Source organism: Lepidochelys kempii, chromosome 10 (genome assembly GCF_965140265.1).
Source record: "Lepidochelys kempii isolate rLepKem1 chromosome 10, rLepKem1.hap2, whole genome shotgun sequence".
Taxonomy (NCBI): domain Eukaryota; kingdom Metazoa; phylum Chordata; order Testudines; family Cheloniidae; genus Lepidochelys; species Lepidochelys kempii.
In genome coordinates, this window is record NC_133265.1 from 11,570,316 (window position 1) to 11,598,090 (window position 27,775).

A 27,775-nucleotide genomic window follows, 5' to 3' on the forward strand; every position below is an offset into this window, starting at 1 on the left:
TAAATGATTTTTTTTCTTGCAAATATTTGCACCAGAAAGTCAGTGTAACCAAGAGTTACACTCATCCCATCAGGGAATGACAGCAAGTCCCCAGTCAAAGATAACGAGCACAGCTCAGATATCAAATATGCACAATAAACATGTGAGCAATGTACCAGAAAGGAATTATTTACCAAAAGTAGGGGGTGAAGACTATTAAACCTCTAACTGCAAATAAAAAGAGACAAAATTAATCTGATAATTTATTTGCCCAGTTTCCTTCGTTTCCTACGCTAACGCTGTTATTTCCACCCCACAGCATGGGCAGCGGGTATCGTCGGCTGGGGGCAGTTGTGCCTCCGCAAACAGCCTGGTATGCCCCCATCCACACACACACACTCCCCCCTTCCGTCCCAGGGCCTCTCCTGCAGTTCCCGGCACTTTGCCCTGGCCCAGGCTGACTGGGGCTGGGTGGCCTGCCTCCTGCAGGGACTCACTGGCTGGCACTGGTGGCATGCTGCCCAGCGCACCAGGGCTGGAGGCACTGCGACCATGCCACCTGGTGCTGGGGGCCATGATGGGGTGCTCTAGGCTCCTAGGGGGAGAAGGAGGGATGGGAGCTCAGGCCCAAGGGGAGGAACTCCCGAGTCATCGGCTGCCCATGACCCTCCATAAAGCCCATTCTAAATTCCTCACTATAAGCACAGTGCTCTCAGTCTGAGCTCAGCCACCGAGTGAATGAGGAAGTCCTGGTGCAGTTATGGCACCATACAGTTGATCGGACACAGCAGTGGCCTAATAGCAGGCATGCTGACAGAATGGAGCTTTTTTTAGCCACGTTCCCAGCCACCCACCCCCAAACACATGTGTCCAAAAGGTACACATTATCAGGAACAAAATCTTTCTGTCTCTGTTGAGCCAGTTAGCATAAACAGGATGTCCTGCAGAAGAGAACAGGGGACCAGATGAAAGTGGTTGGGGCAGACACACAAGTGAAGTATTTTGAAACTGCAGGCTTTTGTCTGTACGCATGCAGACAGCCTGGGGCAGGAGCTTGGGAACTGAACAGATTTTCGTGGCTGTGCATGAATGGCATGTCTGTGTGGACATATGAACATGTGTATGGCTGTGCATTGTGCAGCTGTGAACGTGCAGGTATAGGGTGAAGACGTGTGGGTTAGGAGACGGGTGGATTGCTAAAGGCTTTTCCTGCATTTTTAAAGCTCTGCTCCCCTCCACCCCCCACCGTGCTTGCGCCCATCCTGCTTTCGCCAATCTTTTCACACTGCACTATGCCTTGCAATGCTTTACCCTGCCAGAGGACTGATATGAAAGGACTCTGACTCTGAGCGTTGAAATCGGCGTGATGCACCATCCCAGGTACCAGTGGGAGTTGCTTTGCCTTATTTTCTGACTGCTCGCCAAGTAAACCTTCAACATAGGGGTTGTTGAAAGCAAAGCCTACAGCACGTCTTTGCCCCTGGGGCATTTAGCGATGAAGGGGCATACTGCACGGTGCACCCTAATCCCTGCAAACCAGCATGTCTGCCGCTTGGCCTGACATAGCCTCTCCCCACACACACTGCCAAATTGTATTACTTGGTGCTAAATGCTGCTTTCTCCTTTCCTCCAACTTCTCTGGGCTTTGGTGCCTGAGCAAGGAGGCTGGCACTGCGCTGTGTAGGAGTCTCTGGTCCATGACTGTGCTCTGCAGATAGTTCTCAAGACACCATTCGTGCAGCTGTTAGCTCCCTAATGGGGAAGGGGGGAGGGTGTTTTTGCGGGCTCAGTTTGGGAGCCTTTACACAGCAGTTACACAGGGACATGACGGGGGAGACTGCAGAGCTGAGGCCTGTCTAAGCCAGCCATTTAGGTGGGGGGGGGTGCCCCCTGCACGATGCAATGGTTCATAACTAAGTCTAGTCTCACTGCCACACAGTCCCTGAAGCCGTAAACACAGCCCTGGAGAGGTGACACCTCTGCCCCGTGTACACTGATGGAGACATGCTTTGTAATAGCAGCAGCGTGGAGAAAAGAAAGCAGCCCAGAGTGATGTGCCAGAAGTTGAGGACAGCCCATTCAGAGTTGAGTGAATGACTGGCACAGTGAGTGTGGCCTGTATAAATGGCACTGGCAGGATCCGCCAGAGGTTATTTTAAGCATATTAAATTGCTTGTTCTTGCTCTTCTGATTGCTATTTCTACCTGATTGAAATTTACACCTAAGCAGGTTTTGGTAGGAGTGCAATGTAGCGTCCGCAGTATGTATCCCTGAGCTGAGCCGCTGGTATGCTGGGCTGTTGAATCTGGCTTGCTAGATTGAGTCCAAAGGCTGTATTTCCCCCTGCAGCCAATGAAAATTTTTTTTCAGATGACAAATGCCCAAATAGCTCAGTGGTTTGAGCATTGGCCTGCTAAACCCAGGGTTGTGAGTTCAACCCTTGAGGGGGCCATTTGGGATCTGGGGCAAAAATTGGGGCTTGGTCCTGCTTTGAGTAGGGGGTTGGACTAGATGACCTCCTGAGGTCCCGTCCAACCCTGATATTCTATGATTCAGCCCGCACTGCTGAAGGTGCCGCCAACCACATCAGTACTGGTTTGGGTCACTGAGACATTACAAGCCTTTTGTGTGAGCTACTGCACTTTAGGTTCCCAGCGGCATCTGGGCCAATGTTCTTATGTGTTGAGGCTGGAAAGCGAAGGCCCTGATGAAACCACAACAGAGCAAGCCATAGGAACATACTGGTATCGTTTCCTAAGGATGACATGGGCCTTTCCGGAGCCTGGAACTAGTGAACTGCTGAGGAAGGCCTTGCTGCACCAGCCCTCGGGGGGGGGAATCATTTTGAAGCGCTCAAATGTGATTCATGTTCCGCTAGTGCTTCTGAAGTCTGTTTCACTTGACCTTTCTTCTCCCTGTAGGTGGGTAGTGCTGTGCCCACTTGCAGTTGGTGCTGGGTGACTCATTGCTCGGAAGGCAGGATGGTGGGACGTGTGATAACGGAGCAGCGGGCACAGAATGCAAGTGCCAAAGCACACCCAGCACCAGCCGCCTGAGTGCTTTTTTGTTTGTTTGTTTTTGCTTTGACACATGCTAACTTCCTGTTCGGTTTGCAGGTTAAAAATACAACCCAGAATAAGCGAGAAATTCAAGTGAAGCTGACGTGTGCTGCTTAACGAGGGGGAATTGACTGTGTCAGATGAAAAGTTTGACGCTTGCCTCACAAGCCGGTCTGAGGTTTGGGGGCAGGGCGGGTGTGGTGAAGTTTCACTCTGTGCCCAGGGTTAACAAATGATTGTTTCTTGCTACTGGGATGTGTGTGTGTGTGTGAGACGTCACAGCTGGAACCAAGCTGGGGGGTGGGGGGGACAGTACAGCTCAGAAGCTCTAGAGAGCTTTTTAAACAGGGGGTTGTTAGCCAACATGGTGTGGGCTCCGGGGTTATTGGTGAATCCAAGTGAGTGTTCCCAGAGAGCAGGAGCTTGCTGCCTGTCCTTGTTCATTAGGGTGAAGTACCAGGGGTTAGCAGCTCTGCAGCAAGGCCCCTACCAAAAAAGGTTGTAGGGCCGTGCCTGCCTGCCCGTGGTACACAGACTGGCAGGAACGTGCATGGAGGTGGGGGAGGAGGGGAAACAGGTGGGGGCACAGAACTCCTCTGACCCCAGGGCCATGGCAGGCACTGAGCAGAGAGAGCTTCCCGGCCCTGGGGCCACAGCAAGGGCCCAGAATATGCCCCCGCAAAAGCAGTCAAATTTAAATTCCTGGGCATACCCCTGCGGTCTGGCCTAGTTTTGTGGCTCTTAGATGTAAGACTAGCGCTAGACTTTGCAAAGTATGGCATGCGGGATCCCATGCCACTGCTTCCTTACCTGTCAACCAACCCCCCTCCCCTCTTCCCCTTGCCAGCTCCCCACAGACACTTTTTGAGAACAGTCTTCCTTCCCCTTTCTGAGGCACTGTGATCGAGCCTCAGCTGTGCTCATGCTGCAGTATCCTATCCCTTGCAGTTTGGAGGAGCTACAGTTCAGTGAGTGTGGTCCTACTCCTTCACAGCCCAACCAGGTTCTCCATAGGCATGAGAGACCAGAGGGCTGAATGCTGAAACAGGACTGGCTGGACAACCTGTCACTCGTGGGGAAAAGGGACAAGCAAACCTGCCCCCTAAGCGATAATGGGAGTTTGGCTGCATAGGAATCTCCCTGTATTTTTTGCAGTCACTGCAGGTGCAGACTTTTGGAAGAGGGCGTTATTAGACAAGCGTCTTCTTGAGAGTTGGATGTGGGTCCAGGGTGGAGAGAATGCGACGCTGGCTCAGGTTAGCTACTGCAGCCTGTGGGGCATGTTCACGGAACAGCCTTGTTGGGAGTTTGTTGTTGGTCTATCGTGTCGGAGGGGTATGGGCTGCAAAACCTTCAGCCCTAGCTATCCTCAAGGACATTTAAGCAGGAAATGGTTTGCAGTATGTCTTTGTAAGGGAGTGATGCCAAATACCCAGGATGCAGTTCAAACTAGAGACAATAACCATGTGCCAGTGATCAGCAAATAAGCTGCTTTATTGAAAGCAAAGAATGATGGCTACCACGGGATTTCCATGGTAACTATCAGGTTTAATTCCCTGAGAACATGTGTCATTTCTTTTCCAATCTATTTCTTTTAAACACATACTAGTTATGAAAAGCAGAGAGTGACGTTCCAGATACTGGAACACATAAATTAAGGTAAGTGATCGTTACAAGACATTTCAATTTCATTTTCAAACAGATTCTCAGAAGGTTTTTGTTTTGTTTTTTCCGATCCACAGAAAATGTATAAAAAAATTTCAACCCTACATCGTTCTCAATTAAAAAAAAAAACAGCACAGTAAAAAAAAATTACTGTCGCAATAAGATATTTACAGATGCACCCATTATGGGCCATTTTCACTCAGCCTCTCATTGGAAACATATAGTTCTGCCTCTGCCCACTTATCCATGCAGAGAACAAATAGCTCTCACCCCCTGGGTGAGGAAGGCTTAGGTCAATGTTCGTGCAGGAGCAGAGGATTTGCACAGCCATGAGCAACTGTCTGTTGGAGCAGGTTATGCAGTGAACTACAGTGGTCTCCCTTCAGCTGCTGATCCTCCATCGACCAGAGGGAGCACTGCTGAGCAGAGCAATGCGCTCCTTTTCCCAGATGCTGAGTATAAAGCTTCCACAGCACTTAAGCCCAGATCCTCACAGGGATTCAGGCTTCTGACTCCCACTGCGTCCAGCAGGCCAGCAACCATGATCCAGCACCTATCTTGAGTTCCAACAGGCCCCTAGCTGCTGGGCCAGCCCAGAAATGGTGCTTGGGAAAAAGGGGTGTTTCTTGAGCTCAGTGGTGAATGGGACCAATAGCAAAGACAAGCTCAGGGGCTAATGCTGATCTCACAATACGACGGGACTAACTCCATTGTAGCTAGTGGAATTGCACCAGTGGGAGATCTGCATTGGACCCTTAGTTGCAATCCTCCCAATGCTCTTTATTCACCCTCTGCATCAGCATCTAATGCCCCCGGACAGACCCGGCCTAAATGTTTTCGCTCCACTGAACCTAGATTATTTATTGGTATAGACAGTGCATTCTACATGTGTTAATAATTGGCCCTGGTAGACACGAGTGTTAGGGACAAAACATGTGTAGCACTTTTCCCCCTCCACGAAGATGCTCCAAAGGCAAGGGTAAGTGGGCAGAGACTTTGCACTGAAGGGAGACGTTATGTCTCCATATAAATAAAGCATAAACATGGACACAGCATGTATGCATCTCTTTGCAACCCCCCCCCCTTTATAAATGTCTTTAAATTATCCTATATAAATACTGCATAGCTTTATAGTACTGAAAATATTTCAGCGAGGCATAGGGAACTCCAGTGAACAGAGTTAACAATGATTCTCGGCTTCCACCACCAACCCCTCTCCTTGCTCCTCTCCCCCCAGCCTGTCTCCCTTCAGTGCTACCATGAGCTGGGATTCTGAGAGTCCAGCTCTAAACACGACAAAGTACAAAATTTCTCCAGGGCACTTCCTGGACTCAGCTCCAATGTGTCCAGAGAACTGCCCCTGGAGCCAGCAAACTTCCCCTGCTCCCCCCAAAATACAGCCAGCATTGGAGGGAGGCAAGAAAGGGGGGCAGAGGGGTGGAATTAACCCCCCCTCCCGCCACAACTATTATCAATGAACCTTCATCTGAAACAGTATCCGGAGCCGAAGGATGAAGGGTTGGGGGAGGCAAGTGAATGGGGTGGGGAGGTGGTGGAATAAAGCAGGTTGGGTTTATGGGAAGCAGGAAGAGACGGGAGTGAGGGTTGGGCAGAATGGGATAGAGAGAACATTTAAAAGTAAAATTCCAGCGGAAAAAGAAAGCCATGGCAGTAAAGAGCTGGCCCAGGGCACACACTTACTCCCCATACATTCTACGAGAATTGCAAACACTGCAAAGCAACATGTAGAGCCATGCAGGCTGGTGTTCAGGACACTTACCCTTCACAAGCCAGCCTGGCCCCTGGGCCACACGTGTAAGTGCTCAGGGCCTAGCCTTTCCCACCTACCCCCGGCCTGTCAGAGGAGGAGGCAGACAGCACCACAAAAATCTACTCTCTCCGGCTGCAGGGGAGATGAGGGGCCGCACAGCAGCCTATAAACCGCACACACTGTGCACCATCACAGCAATAATAACCATTCGCCTCGCAGCAGGGAAATCACATGCACACATACGGGTCCCACAAGCCCTTCGGATACCAGGGAAACTTGGGACGAGGTTGACGGGGACATGCGTCTCCTAGTACACCACATTCAGGGGGCACCATGGCGTGTCTGGGTACAGCAGGCAGTGAATGGAGCGGAACCTGCAAGAGAGGGAAACACCGGCGATCAGCACCCGAGCCAAGACCTGCTCACAACACTGACACCTCTTTCCAGTTGCTGCACACAGCAGCCGTGCAAAGGCTCGGTCTTTGAGGGTCTGTCTACGCTGCAGCTCAGAAGTGGGACTGCAGCAGGTGTAAACCCGAACTAGAGCAAAGCTAACTTGAGTGACAATTGCAGTGAAGCTTCAGCAGCATGGGTGGTGGCCATGTGAGTGTGGACCCAGGATCCTACGCAGGCAGGTTACAGCTAGCTCAGGTACGTCTACAAGTGCTGTAATTCCACCTCCTGATTGCCTGAGGGTCATTTCAACTGCTCTTTTCCTGGCTTTAAAGCCCAGGCTTCCTCATTGTATGGGGGTAAAAGGAGGAACACGTCTGGTTGCACACGAATGTGGGGGGGTGAGGAAGCCGCAGCTCACCTGGATGGATCCTCATCAGCAGAGAAAGCTCCCTTCATGTGGATGGAATTCCTCTTGTTTTCAAACATGCCATAGCTCAATGTCACCTGGAGAGCACAAAGGTGAAGGTGTTGCTCGGGCAAGATGCTGCTCTTGACAGAGGGGCAGTATGGTCCAGTGATTAGGGCACTAGCTGGGACCTTGGAGACCTGGGTTCCAGATCATGCTCTGCCACAGACTTTCTGTGTGACCTCGGGCAAGTCACTGAGGCTCTCTGTGCCCTATCTGTATAATAGGGATAACAGCCTTGTCCTGACTCACAGGCATGATAGGAGGGCAAATACATGGAAGATTGCAAGGCACTCAGACACTGGGATGAGGTATAGTAGCTTGGTTGGTTGCTCATCTACAGCACTAGATTAAACCCCCAAAGGAGACCTCTATCAGAGATAACGCCAAGGGGTTTGGAGGTGGTGTCATTTTGGGTTCAATCCCAGGTTCTCAAGAGTAATTTCCTACGTTCCTGGCCTTCCTGGCCCATCGTGCACTGGGATAAGAGGCCTGCTGCTCATTGCACACAGCTATCCTGGTTCTGTGCTCAAGGAGGAACAGATGAGGACAGAAATAACCCTGCTCCCCTGTTCTACCTGTGATCACTGCCAGGGCTCTAGGATCTGCACACAAGAAATATGTGGCCCTTCCCTGGCCTTTGCACTAACTCTAAGTGCTTCTTGGATGTGGCCAGGTTTACCTGTTTGTGAATCTCTGTCTTGGGCACCTGATGGAGGTTCTCCAGGTGGGAGTGGAAGAGATTACTCCGGATAAGCTTCACTCCTAGCACGGACTCTATGATGTACCCGATGGTGCAGTCATCTGGCAGGCGGATCTTCTCTGCAGTGCTCATGAAATGACCCCCACTGTAGGAGACAGAAGGGAGTACGTGCGTGAGTTTGCCAGGCTCCGAGTTAACTTTCCTCCACGTTGCGCCAATGGGTCCCAACCCTGAGTTGGAGACCCACCCTACCTCCTGATGGGGTGAGGGTGGGAGGAATTCAGCCTCTGCCCTATCAAATGACCTCAACCCTGGCTTACAGAGACAAATGTCTTTAGGACTAGAGCAATTTAGTCTCCTTCCTAGTTTCTTTGTGGGTCTCTTCAAACACGGCTACGAGGCCAGTGTAGGTGGAGCCTCAGTCCACTAGATATTGGGATGGAATCAAAGTCCACAAAGAATTGGACTTCAGGATGCAGCTGAATTTCGAGTCACCAGTGATCTTTGATCTCCTGTGTCCTCCCCCATCCTGACCTTCACAGAGCAATCCAGGACTTTCTAGAAGTCTTATGAAACATCAGTGCCAAGTGTTAATCTCCTTACCTCGCCCATGGGCTCATCTTCAGCGCCAGCCCGCGACTAATACAGAAACCTGCTCCCCCAGTGGCAAACCAGAAATGAACAGGATGCTGCAAAAAAAATGGAAAGCAAAACAGTGAGGTTTAAGACCGGTTCTTTTCCCTGTCTCCTCATGAACTTCTTACTGATTTAGGCAATACAAAGAGAATTCTCCCAATTGTCTCAACTGCTCCCCGGGTTGGTTAAGCTGACCCAAACCTCCATCCGCACACAGGATGCACAGCTAAGCCTGGTGCTGAGAAGTTGGGAGAGTTGTGTCCCTGTTAAAGTCCATCTCCATTCTGAAACGATGACATTTTTCAACATATCACCAGCTCAGTGAAAGCTGGAAACCCCCCTCTTTGGGCTCAGTTGGCCGCTGGACTTTTGCCTCCTGTTAGCCCTAGTAAACCCACTGTCCTGCTCTCTTACCATCTTGTTCTCACTGATCCTCTCTGTGGCTTGAATGGGTCGGTCCAGACTAGGTTTGCCAATGTAGATGTCCTGTGTGTGGGGGTAGCCAGACAGCAACTTCACCAGGGTCCGGACATTCACATAGTTATCATCATCCACATGGCAAAACCACCTGGAGCAAAAGAAGCAACCCAGTTAGTCCGGTAATACTCAGCACTCCCAGAGCTCCTTCCAGCAGAGCGCTTTACAATGGCAGGCAGCTATTATTCCCATTCGGCACAGGGAAAACGAGGTGCAGCGAGTTTGAGTGATTTAATCAAGGCCACGCAAGCGGAAGCCACTCCTAACCCCCTGCACCAGTCCCTAGCCCATACTGGGGCAAGACCTGTCCGTGGAAACTGAAAGAATCAGGCAGCCACATTGTAGCTGGTCACCAGAAGGCTCTGCAGTTTGAGTCCTTCCCTGCATTCCCAGCACTTTCACCTGGCCACACATGCGGTCTCACGTGTGAACAAACTGTCATGCATATAGACACACCCCACATGCAATTGCTCGCTCACTCTCTTTCTCTGGACATTAATTTCCTTCTTACTTTCTCCCAGACTCGATGAACTTGTCATACTCCACGGCCATCTTGCAAGACAAAGCCTGGCGGCTGTGAGCAGCGGAACAGTTGGTGTTGATGACATTGGCTGTGGTGAGAAGAGGGTCGGGGAGAGAAGAGGGACAGTCAGTCCGGTGAGCCTCTCTCTCTCCAGCAACACAGTCAATCTGCTTGAACGAATGAAACTGCTTGTCCACCACCCAAAGCTGCCCAGGAAGCAGTGAGGGACATTGCCACCGGTTAGGTGATTTGAAGAGCCCTTGCTCTTTTGCACCCAACAGCGGCTGCTTGTAGCCCAGGGCTGCCCCCTCACTGAGTGCAAGGTTCACAGACAGCAGCAGGGGCAGCTACTTTCCTCGCACATAAAAGGGGAGGGTGGGGTAGAATGAAGACAGGCCAGAAAGATGCCGACAATCCTGTTATCCTCTCTGCTGCTGGCCCACAAAGGCCAAGACCCTCCTAACCTAAGGCCAGGAAGCTTGGATCCTAATGAACAGAATACAACCGTATTTCACAGGCCTAGTCCAAGACACAGCAGTGTTCTGTACTGGGACTGAATATCCTTATAAAAGGCTTGGAACGGCCCATATCTAAAGTATACAGCAGAGAGCATCCTAGGGGACAAAGCCTGGAGCTCCCAGGGAATTGTTACCAAGGGTGCGTGAGATAAAGTGGGCTTAAGAGTTCCTACAAAGAGATGTTGCCGAGTCATGAGAAGAAAAAGAAGAAGGGATCGGCCCTATCTCAGCACTACCCGTGCTAAGCACACATTTGGCCACCCTATCCCTGCATTGCAGGGCTGCGCGCTCAGTCTCCAGGGCGGGTGAAGCCTGTGAACTGGATCCTCTAGCCCCTCTGCTGGGGTCTGTTAGCCAGAATCCTGGCCTATTCATGCTGCATTTTCCCAGCACCGGCCACCTGTTATGTGCTGGGCCATCTCAAAGGGAATTGATTCAGGGCCTGAAAGGGAATCATTTACATCAGAAGAATAGGGAAGGCCTGCCCCAGACTCGAGGGGAGGGGCTGCTGAATAAACACTCACTGAGTAAGTCCCTTTCCCGCTCTCTGTTGAAAGCTACTTGGGTTCGTTAATCACAGCGCTGGGATGGGAAAAACCCCTAGAAAGGCACCTTGTTACTCTCCCCTGCCTCAGAAGGGAGACACGGGATCAAACCGCTGCAGGGCAGATGGCTGCACAGACTGCTTTTCCAAGGGCAGGTGGGGGAAGGGACTGTGGCGCTGTGACCTCCATTATCTCTGACAGGGGAATCTCAGCTGGGTATTTTCCCCAAAGGCAACCACTGTAACAAGCCGCCTCGTTCTCAGAGCAGCGTTCTCCGCACCCTGAGATCCTCAAGGGGGCGCCACCGGCACATTCAATTTCTGCCCCGGCTTTGAAAGCCACCTCCTGAGTCCTTGCTTGGAGTCAGACCAGGCCAAAGGGCACAGTCAAGGTGGTGTGAGTTAGTAAAGGGGGCGGCCAATGATTTCAGTGGTGTCGCACTGTCGTAACAGAGGGCCAGACAGCCACAAGTGCCCAGCACCCACCAGCTCCTTTTGTGACGCATGGGGCCAGCTTTTTCAGAACAGGTCAGCGCCCAAATTGCTCAGCGGGCTTGAAAATCTGGCTGCCTGTTTTTTGCCTAAATGCTGTTTCAAAAAACTGGTGCCAGCTGTGGGTGCCTCTGAAAATTCCAGCCCAAGCGCAAAAGTTGGCCCTTTTTAACGATTTAAGAAAAGTTCTCTACCATCTAAAGCTCCCCCCATCCCACCCCCCAGATGGTTTAGTCCCCTCGTTCCTGAAATCATGGAGCAGGAGGGAGGGAAGGAACCTGGGAGGCCGAACTACTCCAGGCTCAGAGAGAAATGACGTGCGCATCTTGCACTTACTGCTCGATTCAAAGAGCCCCCTGAGCTGCCTAAACTTCTACCAGGCTCGCGCCAGCCAGAAAGGAGACCAGAATGGGATTGGATGACTCACCTGTGCGTTTCTTCAGTTCCTCATCCTCCCCATCAGTGAAGATGAAGGTCTGAAAGAGATGATAACACGTCATTAGAATTGACATGACCAAGGGCATGCTGCTTTGTGCCTTTCCCCTGGGGGAACCTTCTTCTGCTACATTCCAGTTTCCAAAGATTTCCAGGCAGCAGGTGCTGCTGAAGGAAAAGGGCCTGCTATTGACCATGGCTATTGCCTGACCGTCCTAATTTTGGGGTAGGAAAGGGCAGAAAGTGACTTCAGCACTATCAAGGCCTGCTGGAAGGGGGTGTTGGTCAAACTTTTTGTAATGGTTCTGTTTCAGCTGCCCTCGAGGCTAAACCATTCAATACCAATCAGGGGGTTAGGGGGATTGGGTGCTTGTCACTCATTTCTTCTTAAGGCCCAAACCTTAACCCTAGATCCAAGTACCCCTGAACTTGGAGGCAGTTGGGAGGCCAGCTCTGAGCTCTGTGGCTCCGGCCTGACTCTGCTTCTCTTTAAGGAAGTGCCTGGGTTACAAATCTCAGCCTAATGAACATATTGATTACAGGCCATCACAGAGCTAGGATAACATTCAACACACTCATTGGAAGAGGGAGGGCACCAGGGCTCCGAGCTGGGATCGCTGGACTGAAAGACATTTTGGAAAACGGTAGGATCTGAAGGATCTCACTGGAACACGCACCGCAAACTCCTCCCTGACAAGAGGGAAAGGTGCCTAAGGTTTCATCCTGAAAGCAGGTGTTTCCCCTTAAAGTAGCTGGGTGAGATGCGCACCTGCATTGCGCAATCATCTGCAGGGAACCAAGTGTCTTCATTTTAATCCCCATCTCTGCCCACTCCCCATAAAAAAATAAACAGCACAGAAGGCCTGACAGGGAAGCAAAGGGTTAAAGCTTCCCTTCCCAGAGTGGAGAGAAAATGGAAACAGTGTCTGTACAGCATGTTTCCCAGCCTCCTCTGTGGTGGAGTTGCTCCCCCCCCCCAGTTTGAGCTGTAGTCACAGTTACTTGGGTTTCACTGTGTGTGTCTGCCCAGATCTCTGGAACGTCATTTCACTGCCAGGGCCCAAGTGTGTAACAATATGGGCCTTTAACACAAAGCCACAAGGCAAGGGACACAACCTAAGAACACAGCGGAGGCAGCCGCTTGCAATGCGGTGGCCCTCGTTTCTTTAACTGTATTGCATTTTCCATGATCTTGCTGTTAAGCTGCAGCATGTGCTGTGAATGAGCACCAGTACCGGGCAGTGGGATTGCACCAGCTTTATGTGGGGTGGAGAGGAATGTGAGGCGGAATGGAGGGACCTACAGCCACGTGTAATGAGATGCAGCTGAGCTGTGGCTTCCCTTAGAGAGACCGCATGCTAAGGAGCCACTTGTGCTCCCATTGAAGCCAGTGGGGTGCGTCACTGCCTTCAGTGCTGGCTCAGGCCCTGAGGTTCACGCGTGGAACTTTGTCTTTCCAAAGGCTTGCCCTGCTCAGCCCACCTGGCTCTGCTAAACACTGTGTGACCGGCCTTTGCCTGGCTATAAGCAGGTGTGTTTGCACTGCTTGCCCGTGGTGTGCGGAGGCGGCCTCCCGGCTTCATCCCACACCTGTGTCAACAGCATGCACCCAGTTGGCTCTGTCCCGGCACCCTGAGCTAGCAAACCCCCCTCTTGTGGCCTCCACGCTCGTCTCATAGCCTTTGCTTATTGAGCAGGTCAGGTGGCAGCAGCTGCTTAGCTCTGGCACGAGCCTGGCTTCGCCCAGCTTGCTGGGGCCGGGGTGTCAGCCTTGATCAATGCAGCTCCCTGCACCTGTCTGTGTGTGCACAGCGGGGCGCACCTCCTCCCCCTGCACTCAGCTTCCTCGGTAACTGAATCGCCTTCAACTGCCGACTCCACACACACACACACACCCTCCCCCAATTACCTGAGCCACCTGCCTGGCCGCACTCCCTTATTTACACAGCTAATTCTCAACATATGTTGCCTGGCTCCAGGGGAACATCCTACTGGTTTACCCTGGACTTTTGGGGGAGAAATGTGGGGAGAGGCAACGGAGGGGGAGGGAAGGGAAGGGTGAGAAAGCAATCTCAATCAATCAGCGTGTAGCAAACAAAGCCCAAGAGAGAGAGAGAAGAAACCACAACCAGCTGCCAAGCGCTATAAAAACCAGACACGCACAGAAGCGCAAAGGAAAAAAGACAAAGAGAAATTGGAGGGGGGGAGGGCAGAGGCCTGGGAATGATGAATTACGAGTGAACTGGAAATTCGTTGCCACCCATCAGGCAGTCCAGCCCCGCAGTGGGCTTTTTTTGTTCTGGAGTGGGTGACAATAGCTTGAATGAGTCAGCCTGACTTTACTCAGGCCAGGAGAGTTAAGCAGCAATGTGTTTGCTCCCCCATTAACATACAGCTGGGCTGGTTAACTCGGGGGAGAGGGAGGGAAGCCAAGTTTGTTTGCTCAGGTCCCCCGGGGTAGGGAAGTGGCTGGGAAGAGCAGACAGTGCTGAGCTCCTGAATGGAAGGGGTGGCGGGCCCTGGGTCCATTGGGGGGGAGGTTACAAGTGGCCTTTTTGGTATAAGAGAATAGAGCTGATCTGAGGCGTGAAAAGCCAAACTACCCATGAGAGCGTGTAGCCATTGCGCAATTGCATATGTGCCAGTGATTCCAGGAAAGGCACAAGACGTCTTGGACAGACAGCATCTGAGACGGGGTGGGGGGCTCCAAGAGTGCACATGGGCTCTGCTCCTTCACTGAGAAAGGGGAAACCCGCATGGGGGGCATCAAGTCAATTGCTGCGGGGGAACCGCAAACAAAGGGCTGGATGGCATTACAACGCCTAAGAAGAGTTTGTTACGCAAAGCAAAATAAGGAGGCTTGACTCTCAGGTTCAAGGTGTTAGCTGCTCAGTTACAGGGGCCATGGAGAAATGTCCCTCCCATAACATAGGCTAGCAGGCATGGGGCAGTAAGTTGAAGGGAGCGTCATGGAGGGCAGGGTATAGGCATCACCTAGCTGTCAGTGTCAGGACCATGCTAGGTTCGGGGCTGGGGAACGGGACAGTATGACTTGATCTTCCCCCTGCCACAAAGGAGACTGCCCCCTTCAGAGGTATCAAACATCCACAGGGATGTTCCTCCTCTCCCTGGCCCCAAGGCTCTATTTTGCTCTGGGCTTTTTACATGGTCTTTTAGCCAGCGCAGGGTCTGATATCCCCCAGCACCTGCCCGGCCCTTGGGGCAGAGGGGTGTCCACTGGCGTGGTCAGCGCTTTTCCCCTGCTTTACACTCCCCATGCTGGATGTGGCGGCACCAGCCAGTTACCTGGCCTTGGGGAGAGAGGGCAAGCAAGAGACACACACACACCCCCGACTGGGCCTGGGGCCTTCTCCTGATTGAGGGAGTTTATAAAGCCCCCAACCCTGAGGAGGGGTGAGGCCTGTGACTGCATTCTGAGATGAATTTGTTTGGTCTCAGTCATGGTGTCCACCTTCCCCCAGCACTTGCCTTCCCCTCCGCCCAGTATTCATTTAATCAATCTCTTTGGAATGTGTCAAAGGGGGCCCGCTGGCTGGGGCGGGAGACCAGAACACTTTCAGGATGCCCACTGGGGATTTAATACAGAGGAAAATGTTTGCATGATTAGATCAGGAACGCTGTCTCCAGCAACTGTGTCTTCGGCTGCTCCGAAAATAACCCCTAAACTAATCCTCCAGCTCGGCCGCTATAAATAGACCAGAGTGGATGTTTGTTTATTATTAGCCAGCATTGAAAGTTTTTATTCTGATGATGCTGCCCCTCCCACACACAGGAGACAATGCAACTACCTCCCAGGCTCTCAGAGAAACACTCTATCACTCCTCCTGGCAGGCAGGGAACTGCAGGAGACCTTAGAAGGAAACTCCAGCCTGATCACCTGTCTCCCTGCTGCCTGGGCAGGAAGGGTAGAGCCTGCACCCAGCCCTACGTGATATCTCGGAGGGACTCTCTCGCCTTTGCAGGTTTACTGCCTCCCAGCCCCTGCCTGCATCTCTGCTCTCCGCAAAGTGGGAATCCAGCCAGAAGATTCAATTAAAACCAAAACAGTGACAGCCTCACTCTCTTTTTTAATTAGCTTGTCTACATTTCTTGTAGATGAGATCTCCTATTCCTGTGACCTCCCACCCCCTGGGCAGGTTTCCAGGATCCACTATAGGGCATAGGACTCTATATGCAGGTCAGCTGGGAGGAAAGATGTCTGGGGAGAATGAAGGGAGGAAATAGAACAGGAGAGAGGAAAAGGGGAAAAGAAAGAGGGATGGGGGGAGGAGGAGGGTGTTCACTGCCAGGATTACAACAAAGCCATCCTCCTTGGGCCTGGAGAGTCTCTTCTCTTTAAAAAAAAAAAAAAAAAAAAAAAAAAAAGAAAAGGAGTACGTGTGGCACCTTAGAGACTAAACCATTTATTTGAGCATAAGCTTTCGTGGGCTACAGCTCACTTCATCGGATGCATGCAGTGGAAAATACAGTGGGGAGATTTATATACATAGAGAACATGAAACAATGGGTGTTACCATACGCACTGTAACCAGAGTGATCACTTAAGGTGAGCTATTACCAGCAGGGGGGGGGGGGGAAGACTGGACACCTTTTGTAGTAATAATCAAGGTGGGCCATTTCCAGCAGCTGACAAGAACGTCTGTAGAACAGTGGGGGTGGGGTGGTAAACATGGGGAAATAATTCTACTTTGTGTAATGACCCATCCACTCCCAGTTTCTATTCAAGCCTAAGTTAATTGTATCCAGTTTGCAAATTAATTCCAATTCAGCAGTCTCTCTTTGGAGTCTATTCAGGGGACACCATCATAGCACCTAATCACATCAGCCACACTATCAGAGGCTCGTTCACCTGCACATCCACCAATGTGATATATGCCATCATGTGCCAGCAATGCCCCTCTGCCATGTACATTGGCCAAACTAGACAGTCTTTACGTAAAAGAATAAATGGACACAAATCAGACGTCAAGAACAACAACATTCAAAAACCAGTCAGAGAACACTTCAATCTCTCTGGTCACTCGATTACAGACCTAAAAGTCGCAATTCTTCAACAAAAATTTTTTTCAAAAACAGACTCCAACGGGAGGCTGCTGGAAATGGCCCTCTTTGATTATCACTACAAAAGGTCCCTCCCTCCCCCCCCCCCCTTGCTGGTAATAGCTCACCTTAAGTGATCACTCTGGTTACAGTGTGTATGGTAACACCCATTGTTTCATGTTCTCTATGTATATAAATCTCCCCACTGAATGCATCCGATGAAGTGAGCTGTAGCTCACGAAAGCTTATGCTCAAATAAATTTGTTAGTCTCTAAGGTGCCACACGTACTCCTTTTCTTTTTGCGGAAACAGACTAACATGGCTGCTACTCTGAAACCTGTCTTCTCTTTAAGGCAGTTTAGTCTCAGATCTGCTATGTAGTTAGATATTCAATGTATGCAGCGCCCCATCCTTAACACACTCTCCTTCGATTTAGATCCTCTGCTCCTTGTGGCTGCTGGGCTCTTCATTGGAATAGAGGAGCCTGGGGCAGGGAGGGTGGAGGCTGGGCATAGGTAGAACCATGCCCGCTACACTCAACTGCTCGCTTAGATTGAAAGCTTTTCTATTCTTTCTCTGCATGTCCCAGATACCCAAACCTCCAGCTGCGATGCTCTGGTCACCCTCACAGGAATGGAGCCAGGGCATACGCACAGCTGAAGCTCTCTTGCTAAACCACAGCCACAGAACCTTGCACATTCCCACTGACAATTTGAGACCCAACATGTATTTCGAAGCTGCCAGGAGATGGATGCAATGAAAAGCCAGGACTGTGTCTCCCAACGTGGTCTTCGTTCATTGGGCAGTCTCATTTAACACTCGAAGAGCCTTCATGGAGATTCCAGAAAATACACAGCAGCAGTGTATTGTGTAAAAGCCACAGTTTCCTAGCCACAGGGAGCTCACTAGGTCTGCAAAGAAATCTTTGGTGATAGGTGGGGAGACTGCTGATTTTCTGTGTAACCCATAAGATGCGAGGATTAGCCTGTGCACGTGTACACAGTGCATCTATCAGCTCTGAGCCGGATTCCCCTCTCCCCCCAGTGTAACTCCCCTGACTTCAGTGCATGCTGGACCTGAGCAAAGTTACTCCACATTGACAGTGGTATAAATGGGAGGTCAATCAGGCCCTGTAGGCCTCAGCTCAATCGTGAGTTGCACCTCCCTAGATCTGGGATTCAGTTACATACATGTATGGAGGACCAAAGCATAGGCCAGCCTGCTACTAGCAGGCAGAGATACTCTGGGCTCTGTGAATGCTCTCCCTTCCCCTCTCATTCAGGGGCTCTCTCTGGGCTGCTTCTGCTTTAGGAGTGCAAGGAGTTACATCCCACACTTATGTCCCCTTAAATTGGTGAAAGAAAGGACTTTGTCTCTGCTTGCTCAGTGGCTGCATTGTCTGGCCAGGGACCCTGACTTGGGACACACAGGAAGCCCCATTGTTCTAAAAGCTGCAATTTAAAGAAACACAGGATGCCAAATCCTTCTCCAACAATAGCAGCCACCAAAGAATAAGGCCGGGACAATGCACTTTACCCTGCCAGGTTCCTTAAACTGCTGCATAACAGGGCTCGGAGACAGACACCAGGCCACTGGCATGCACCGGCCCCTCCCACCCCCCCACCCCGTTCTGTACCACAGGGATTTGCTAGAGGAACTCCGCTCCCAGCACAGGGTGCTCTCCTATCCTTCTGCTGCTTCACAGCATGTCCTGCCCAGCCTGGCCCAGCTCCCTGCACGGGGGAAGGAGAGACACTGCCAGTCCAGACTATGGGGAAAAAAGGGTTTTCCTTCATTTCTCTTTTCTTAGTGACTCACTTCCACTTATTTGCACTGAAAGCCTAGCTCAGCCCACAGTTGCTCACAGCTCCCTGGCTGATCTTATTTGGTGACGAACAGTGTGGGTGACAGGATCCAGCCATTAGGCTCCTATTCCACCCACCTACCAACCAGGGAAAATTGGTCCTGACCCTCTCTTCTCTTGTCCTTTGTCCAAGAGCGAGTCTCAATTTTGTTGCATATTAAAATGGAACAGAAATACCTTCAGGGATGATACACTCTCAGGAGACAAACGGCTGTGTCTTACTGCTGACCCTCTCCTCACCCACTCCTGCACCAATTGCATCAAAAACAGGAACCAATGTGAGGCATGTTGCACAAAGGATCTCATGACTATCCATTGCATAAATTGCATCCTTCCCTTTCTCGGTACTGGTGTCATTTCCCCACCATCATGCGTGATCTTGGGCTCAGCACCTTGCAAGATCAGGCCAAACGAGAGCTCACGAGCTTACAGCTTCTGGGGCCCAGGCTGAGATTATACAGTCCTTGGAGGCTTGCCAGCCAGTGTTGTGTCTAAAGCACCATGCTCTCCTACAAGAAAGGACGCAATTACTTTAACCTGGAGGGCAGTGTCTAAAAGTAGATTGCCCTCGCTGGCCGCAGGATGTTCTGGGGGGAGGCACCTGTGCCAATCTGTCAGGTTGCAACCCTGGATGGTTCCAGTTCATTGCTGTATCCTCCATCTGGAAAAGTCACTACTCAGGGGAGGAAGAGGAGAGAATTAGCAGCTGGAACAGGCTCCTGCCTGGCTTTTGTCCCCTGCAAACACACACAGCTCAAGCCCTGATGGGCCAAACAGCAAGTACAAAACTAAACCCAAAAAAGGCAGTTGGGGAGAAAGTCACCAGCTCATTTCAAGGATTAGTTTGATGGTCCTGGCCCCTTTCTTGCCTAGCTGTCTGAGCTGTGGCTTTCCCCTGCTGCGGGGGCTGTGGCTGGCACAGAGACCCCTAATTTCAGAACCTGATCCTTTTAACCGACAGAAGCCTGAAGTTACAAGGCATTCACAAACAGGAGCGGAGCTCGCTCTCGCCCCTTCGCTTTTCAGTAACAGGAAGAGTCCTCTTCTGTGTAATTTCAAATGCTATTATTTTTAATAATCCCCCTTTGAACAATGAGCTCCTTGTGCAATTAGGGACCCACCCCTCTTTCCCCACCCCACCCCCCCGCCTCACGCTCTGCACGTGTCTTTCACAGACTTATATTTCAAGTGCTTTTATTGAAGCCTGAGAAGAAATACCTCATTGCTTGGGGCATGCAATTAAGAGCATTACATGCCCCCAATTCATTGGTGTCCAAGGATAACCCTGCCCTCCATTTAAAATAAACACCATCTCCCATATAATATCCCCCTGCCTGGGAGATCTGCTTTCATATGGGCCTCAGCCTGAGAAGGAATGAGCATCTTCAGCTCCTGCAGACTTCAGCTGGCATTGCAGAGGGCTTAGCACCTCCCAGATTCAGGCCCCATGTGTGTTTGTCTTTAACCTGCCCAGGTTTAAAGAGAGAGGAGCTGTCACTCCCCTCTGGACAGGAGCTGCAGTGGAGTGGCCAGAACTGGCTTGGCAGAGCTCTGACAGCCCAGTTCCACCGGCTGGGTTGGACAGAGCCCACACCTGTGTTTGGAGTGTAAACAGGACGCAGAGCTATACTTGCTGTGTACACATGAATGCGTAAGGCCCACTGGGAGCATGTCAGCACACCCCAGCAGGCCGTTACCCCTGAGGACAGGGATTCTGGCCAAGGTGCTAGGAAAATTTGGGAACTGCCTGTGCTCTCTGGAAGGTAAACACATTCCTCTTGAGTAAACTAGCTGGAATAGGTATCAGCACCTGCAATTATCTGCCAGACTTCTGGAAATGAGAATATCCTTGCAACAGAGTTAATCACATAGCTCCTTCCATGCATCTCCTGGGAGCAAGCCCACCAAGCTGCTTGGAGAATGTTTGCTCGGGGCCCTGTACCCTGGGACAAGGAGCGCGGTTCTTGTGCGGTCCTGTCACTGCAACTCCTCAGCCGCAGCAGGAATTGGGGGGGCTGGATGAACTTGCATTTATGATTTTTTCACAACATTGGGGCTTTTTTTTTTTTTTTTTTAAAGTGCAAACACTCCCCAGACCACTCTGCAGCATGTGAGGTATTCAAGTGCTGAGTCAGCCACAGCTGCAAACTCTCTTCAAAAGGTGCTGGCAGGGAGGAACAACCTCTCTCCAAAAAACAGCCTGTCTGGGCTAGCTCATCTGAAGCACAGGAGTAGGTGCAGGATTTGGGGGCAGGGGTGAAGCCAAGGCCTATCCAACTCTGCTCAGATAAAAGGAGGAGGGGAGGAGGGGAGTCCTACCACATGATATCATTGCAATATCTTGGATTAGACCGAACACAGGAAACTGAGGCTATTGTATGTTGAACAAAGAGTATCCAAGAAGACAACACAATAGCAATTCCCCCTTCCTATCATCTCTCCAAACTGGAACCACATGGCAGATTTAACCCCTTCTCCTCAATGCACTATTTTACTTAACCCTTTAGCCATTCATTTAAAAACAAACATGGCCCTGAGTGTAACTATGAAGCGGAAGGTTCAGATTTTGACTCAGAAGGGGAAAGGGTGGGGACAGACAGGGAGGGTTGTTCTCTGCTTCGGAAGAACTAGATGTGTTTATTAGCCAAAGGGGATTCTGGGCTAAGAATTTCCACTCCTGCCCTGCAGCCGGGGTGCAGAGTAGTATGAACGCTGAGAGGCTGTTGGCAAAACAAAAGAGAGCTGGTCTGGGACCCAGAGAAGAGAGGCCTGACTCAGACTGAGAGCCACACTTTTAGCACAGGCAACTCCTCAGCCGAAAACCCCCTTTACTAACCCAGAGCATTGTTCGTATGAAGCACGGAGCTTCAGCCAGCTCTCTCACAAGGAGAAGCTTCCAGCAAAAGCTCAGCACTTACCAGAGGGCAGGAATTCATCACTATATCACCCACACCTCTGGGGGGCACATGAGAGCAGGGCCCCCCCAGACGCTACACTCTAAGGTGCACAGATAGTTTCTCTTTTCCTTTCGCTTACAGTCTAACAGTTGGGGAAGCCACGGTGCCCCAAAGTTGCTGTTATGAGGCTTCTTGGTAGGAGACTGTCTCGGAGAGGAAACTGTGCAGGCAAGAGACAGGTTCACTTCCCCGCAGTCTCTCTGGAAAGGGCAACAAAAACTGTCAGGCCTGTTGAGATGGAGGGTCAGTTTCCTGGTTACGGCAGCCAGGCCAGCGTGGAAAGACTGGGACACATTCCCGCCAGCTCGCTGTCCTTCCTCCTGCAGGAGTTTTCAGTAACTTCAGCTCTCTCCAAGGCTTGTCCCTCAAGTGCTGTACAAGAGCATCACTCAGCAGCTTGTCAGCTGGGCACCTCTCTGAGCTGCACCCCCCTGGCTTCCTGGCCCTCATCTCTAGGCAACCTGACCTGGACACTGCAAGCTCCAGCTACCCGGTTCCCATGGAAAGCACCACACAAGAGCCTGTGAAGCCTTTTCTCTGCGCTTGGGAGAAAAGAGGCTTTGTTAGCTTGCCCAGGGGGACAGCGTGAGAGCTGAGACTCAGGACTCTGGGAATCCAAACGGACAAACGAAACAAAACAAAAACCCAGAAGAAAGCCAGAGTCTATGAGAAAAAGAGAACAGCCATTCCCAGGATCATCTGTAGGTGCTCAGGGCATTTATCCACCTCCAGCCCCTTCCCCTGCTCAGAGGTGTAGAATATAAAAGATCAGCTAAGAGTTTCCACTAACCAACCATGGCAGGGAGAAACGGCAGAGTCACTGCCAGGCCTCTGAGATCTCCTAAGTAAAGGAGCAAGTCAATGGAAGTGATGTCCTAAGTCTGCTGCAGAGATCTTTTACATATTATTCCTGAGTGAGAAACATGAGTCCACCTCACCGCAGGGCAGGCCCAGAGAGAGCCCATAAGGAAATGGGTGAAGATGGAAGGGGATGAATTGGGGAGAGAAAATGGGAAAGTCTCATTCTGTTAAGAACAGGCATAATCTGCTTGGGAAGCTGTTTGATGATCAAAATAATTCCCGAGTAAGGAGAGCAAATGGCAAAAGCAAGTCTCCTAAGGAAACAAGTAGATTTACTTTTTTTTTCCTCTTAAGTCCTAGAATAATGGATAAGACACTGGTGGAGAGTGTGAGACAATCACTCACACGAATACAGGGGGCTTTGTGGGAGACAGAGAACAGATCAGGCTGGTGGTGAATTCTCTCAGCCAGTACGTACTGGTGGCGAGACTAGATGACTAATAATGGTCTCTTCTAATCTTAAACTCTATGAAATCCCACAGTATTTCTGGTTACCAAAATTCCCACCCAAACTGACTACTATTCCATGGCTTTCTCAGCCCCAGAACCTGGGGTCTGCTGGTCTCTCCCTCTGTCGGTGCATTTTGTGTACACCCACCACTGTAGTATCTGGGTACCAGAAATCTACCCAGTACCCTGCAAACGATGTTGTAATTCAGACTTGGCCTTGCACTCAAGTAGCTAAGTACACGCCTGGCTTCTGAGAGGATACCACAAGGGGAAAGACATCTCCTTAGGCATCAGAGCCAAGGTGCTACAGTCTACAGATGCTGGCTCTGCTATTGCAACTTTGTGTGTTACTTTCCCTACCTGCAAAACCGGGACAATGCGAGTCACAATGGTAAAGGGCTTTGAGATCTACAGGTGAAAAGGTGCCATAAGGCTTTATGATTACTGCTTAGGCTCTATAATGAGGCATGGACCAGATGTGCCCTCTGAAACAGAAATGCTACTTCCCCTCCAGGCATACTGCTAAAGCAGTTGCTGAGATATCCTTGGGCACAGGGTTTTAGTGTAGGTGACACTTCTCTGAAAATGCAGCTTAATTCCTTCTTTAAATAGTGAGCTGACAGCGTAGCCATGGCTGCTCCCAGCAAAGAAAAGGAGCTTGATGTTTGCAGGGTCCCCCCCCCCAGCAGTCTCTAAACAACCCTGAGAACTCTCAGTCCTCTCCCCTTTTCTTTATGCTAAAGAGCTCTGGACTTCAGCCCCTGTTTTACATCTGACAAGTCCAGGCCAGCGACACAAATTGCATTTCATGCTCCTCATCCCCAGTCTCCTGGGGGTGGAGGCCGCCAGAGGGGGAGGAACAGAGAGGCACCTGAGCCCTGAACACAGGGGTCTCGTTAAAGATCCCTGCTGCTAGGAGACCAGAGCGGCTACGCTTCAGAGGCACTTTCACCAAAAGGCTCCGGCGCGCGTGCGGCCCAGGCCCAAGGCAGGAACGCGTTTCACAGCGGACTGTGCCCGTCAGCTGTGCAGGGACACGGATGCACCTGAATCCTCCAGCTGGGGGAAGCAGAGGACCCCTGCTGAAAAGAGGTGAAACTTCTGCTTCACGTTAACTCCCTGGCAGCCCGGGCTGCGGAGGGGGTGTGTGGGTGGGTGTGACATCCTCCCAAAGCCCCCGCCCAGGTTTGTCAATAGAGATCAAGAGCAAGGGGAAGGGGGGGGAGAACCATTGCTGCAATGTGCCTCGATTTCCCTTCCCCGGGCCAAGGGCGGGAGGCTCTGGCTGGAGGCGCTTGGGCGTGCAGACACTAGCCAGCTCATTCGTGCTTCCCAGGGCGGCCTGGCACGGCTCCCTGCTGCTCCCAGGCCGGGCAGCTCACCTGCCGAAGGCTGCCGAGCAAGCCCCGGCCGCAGGCAGGCTGCAAGTCCCCGCGCCCCACTGGCCCCGTCCCCCCGCTCACCAAGTCTCTGTTCCGGGAGATCCAGGTGTCCAGCAGCAGCTCCAGCCTGGCCTGGTGGAACTTCTTGGTGGTCTTCACCGCGATGAAGACGTCTTGGGCCGTGATGTCCTCCAGGGCCGGCCCGGGGGTCCCCTCCCGGCGCGGGGCCAGGCTGCCGGCTTCCTGCGCCTCTCGCCGGCCCCGGCTCAGCTTGCTGAAGTAATCGGTGAAGCTCTTCACTTCTCGGGGGGCCGAGCCGGGCTCGCCCTCCTGCCGCTGCGGCTGGCGGGCCGGGGCCGGGCTCGCCGAGCTCCGCAAAGCCCGCCGGCCCCCTTCTCCTCCCAGGCCCCCCACCTGCCGCTTCTGCTGATCCGCCATCAGGACCAAGAGGCAGGTGAACATGCACCCGACCAGGAACCAGAGCAGTTTCCTTCCGCAGCTCTTCAGCATCTTGCCCAGCCCGCTCACAGCGGGACCGACGCGACTCGGCCAGAGGCCGCGGCCGGAGACTTCCCAGATCAGCCGCCGCCGCGCTAACGCCTGGCAGGTGCCGCGTCCCGCCAGCCCCGGCCCTCAGCAGCGACCGGCTCCAGTCCGCCCGCAGCTCGGCGGCAGCCGCAATTTAAAAACTCCCCTCCCCACGCCCCCAGGCCGAGCCCCGTGCCGGGCTGTCTGGGGCGGGGCTCTCCCAGGCCGCGCCCCCAAAGGGGCGGCTCCGCTCGTTCCTCTTGGGGCGGCCTGTCTCCCACGTGGGCGCGCCGCAGGGGGCTGGGAGCAGGCGGCGAGGTGCTCGCCCAGCCCTGGCCAAGTTCTCCCGGGTGCATCGGGCGGGCCGAGAGGCTGGTCTCTGACCGCCTCCCCGGAGACAAAGCGGGAGCTGCGCTTAGCAGGCGTTTACAGAGCAGCGCCGAGGTGCCGAGCTAGAGGGGAAGGTTGTTGCAAGAGCTTTTTCCCTCCTGGCAATGCCGTTTGAAGGCAGAGTATTTCGTGGGCATGGCCCGAAACCTCCAGTCCGATGCACAGTGCTTGCACACACGTGTCACCTAATGCAAAGAGTGTGATACGCCCCCAAGAAGTGAGCCAAATAATAAGCATAATAATAATAGTAGTATCAATAAACTTGTAGCCTCAAGGTATGCAAACATCTAACCTAAGTCACCCTGTGATCCTCTGACTGTAAACCTTGTTCTTCCCCACCCCATCCCCTCCCTGCGTGTCACATCCGTATCACAGCAGATCCGATTGCAGGATCAGGGCCTTAGGGTGGGGTGTAGGCCATGTCTTTCTATGTGTTCTGTAATGTTGCTAGCACACTTCTTGGTGTGGAAATAATAGTAATAGCAGTGAGCATGTGCCAAATCCCCAGGTTTGAGCACCCCCCAAATGTTGGAGGTTTTATAAATGTAAACTTGGAGCGAGATCTACATTTTGCAAATGGATTCTCTCTTTAAATGGACTAAACCAAACTCCTGATCTGAATACCTTTGAAATGTAGCGCTTTTGAAGTCCAGATTCAAATGTTGCTGCTGGAGCTCATCTCTAATGGTCATGGAGTCAGCTGTATTGCCCAATCGACTTCGCTTTCTGAGCTCAGCTCAAGAATTGTGTAATATTATCATAGGGGGCATTTCTGAAAGTTTCTAGACACATTATTCTGTTGACAGGTTTCAGAGTAACAGCTGTGTTAGTCTGTATTCGCAAAAAGAAAAGGAGTACTTGTGGCACCTTAGAGACTAACCAATTTATTTGAGCATAAGCTTTCGTGAGCTTCATCGGTGCATCCGATGAAGTGAGCTGTAGCTCAGGAAAGCGTATGCTCAAATAAATTGGTTAGTCTCTAAGGTGCCACAAGTACTCCTTTTCATTATTCTGTTGAAGCATTTCAGGGTAGGCAGTGAAGAAATTGCCTTCTCTACTTTGCATGTGGTACACCAATGCAGTCTTTACCAAACTGTCTCTGTCTGTTTGGGGGGGAGGGATAGCTCAGTGGTTTGAGCATTGGCCTGCTAAACCCAGGGGTTGTGAGTTCAATCCTTGAGGGGGCCATTTAGAGATCTGGGGCAAAAATTGGGGATTGGCCCTGCTTTGAGCAGGGAGTTGGACTAGATGACCTCCTGAGGTCCCTTCCAATCCTGATATTCTATGATTCTATGAGCAATCCCCTTGCCACCCCACTTTCAGCTGTCCCTAGCCTCCAGTGATTCTTTCCCCCTTGCCTCTAATACCTGCTGTTATTTCACAAAGTTGCCTTCATCCTCATGATCTCTGTGGTGATGTTGAATAGTGTCTGTACAGCCCTATTCAGTCCCTCCATATCCCAGACTCACCATCCTCCTGCACTCACTCACGGCAATATCTTTAACGGAATGGAAGCTCTCCCGTATCTTTGTGAAACTGTTCTCTGCTTCCTTGTGCAGGAGTTGTCTGTATTGCCTGCCCTGGCTTCTGTCCAGCTATTGCTGGCCCCAGACCCTGAGATTCTGAAGCTGTGTGTTGATCTGGGACTTCTACATGGCTGTGTAGTGTGACCAAACCAAACAGGGAACAACCTTGTTATAAATTGAATTACCTCTTTGGTTTCTATTTCCCCCACTTTTCAATTTCTGCCTGATTTATTATGGCAGGCAGAACAGTCAATGCACAGGGACACTGATTAGCAGAGACCAAAGTAGGATTGGGCACAGTGGGATTTTCTCACAACTGTATTCAAGAGGTTACCATGAAGCGGACCACCCAGATCACATACTCAATTCATACTGTAAAGTTTCTCACCAGCCTCTTCTAAGGCTGGTAGTACTAACCCCCCCTATCCCCCAAACATCACTTATCTCATATTGATCAAACTGAGAATCAGGAGATTTGGGATTTGTTCCCATTCTTGTCTCTGGGAGCCTGGGAAAATTCACAAGTTAACCTCTGTGGGTCCTGCCTGTACTAGGATATTTGCTGTGATTCCCCACTGCCTCAGCTCCACTTTACTGTAGGAGAGCTAGCATAGAAGGTGCCCACTGGCATTTTAACCATGTGATGTTCTCCTGCTCTAAGCAAGGATAGGTGACCTGGTGCTTAGAACACCAGCTGCCACCTGGGACTCTGCATACACAGTGAAGCTGAGATGGTGGGACATTTTAGCAAACATATTCCAATGCAGCTATGTGCTTTCAGTTCCCCATCTGGACAACGGTGCTGATCCTTCTTGGTGAAGCTCTTTGAGATCTTTGAGTGACTAGGGTGTTGGCTGGGTACATGGGATTGTTTCTCAGTGTATTTCCACTGAGCCGAGCACAAGGGGACTAAGTTTGCCTGGGGTCTGTAGGCAGTACCATAATACAAATAATAATGGACTACAGCTCTGTGGGGAATGGACCTTGTCCCGTTCGCTGTTTTACTACTGTCAGATGCCATGTTCAGCTCTGATGCTGTATAAACAATGCTACTGATACCAACAGAGATGAAGGCAGGGAGAATATTTTCCA

At 51.4% G+C, this 27,775-nt stretch overlaps 1 protein-coding gene across 2 annotated transcripts; it reads right to left on the bottom strand.

Annotated features, from left to right (window-relative positions):
* Positions 1-4,513: 4,513 nt before the first annotated feature.
* Positions 4,514-24,950, bottom strand: LFNG (LFNG O-fucosylpeptide 3-beta-N-acetylglucosaminyltransferase). 2 transcript variants are annotated; one of them, XM_073361997.1, is made up of 8 exons: positions 24,321-24,950; positions 11,657-11,705; positions 9,664-9,763; positions 9,090-9,243; positions 8,643-8,728; positions 8,019-8,184; positions 7,289-7,374; positions 4,514-6,848 (listed from the first exon to the last, which is right to left on the bottom strand). In XM_073361997.1, exons 1-8 carry the CDS (start codon positions 24,747-24,749, stop codon positions 6,782-6,784), a joined length of 1,137 nt encoding a protein of 378 aa, XP_073218098.1. In that variant the 5' UTR covers positions 24,750-24,950; the 3' UTR covers positions 4,514-6,781. The 2 variants fall into 2 exon arrangements, with proteins under 2 accessions (XP_073218098.1, XP_073218099.1); XM_073361998.1 differs by lacking the exon at positions 24,321-24,950 and adding an exon at positions 18,767-19,692.
* Between the last annotated feature and the right edge of the window lie 2,825 nt (positions 24,951-27,775).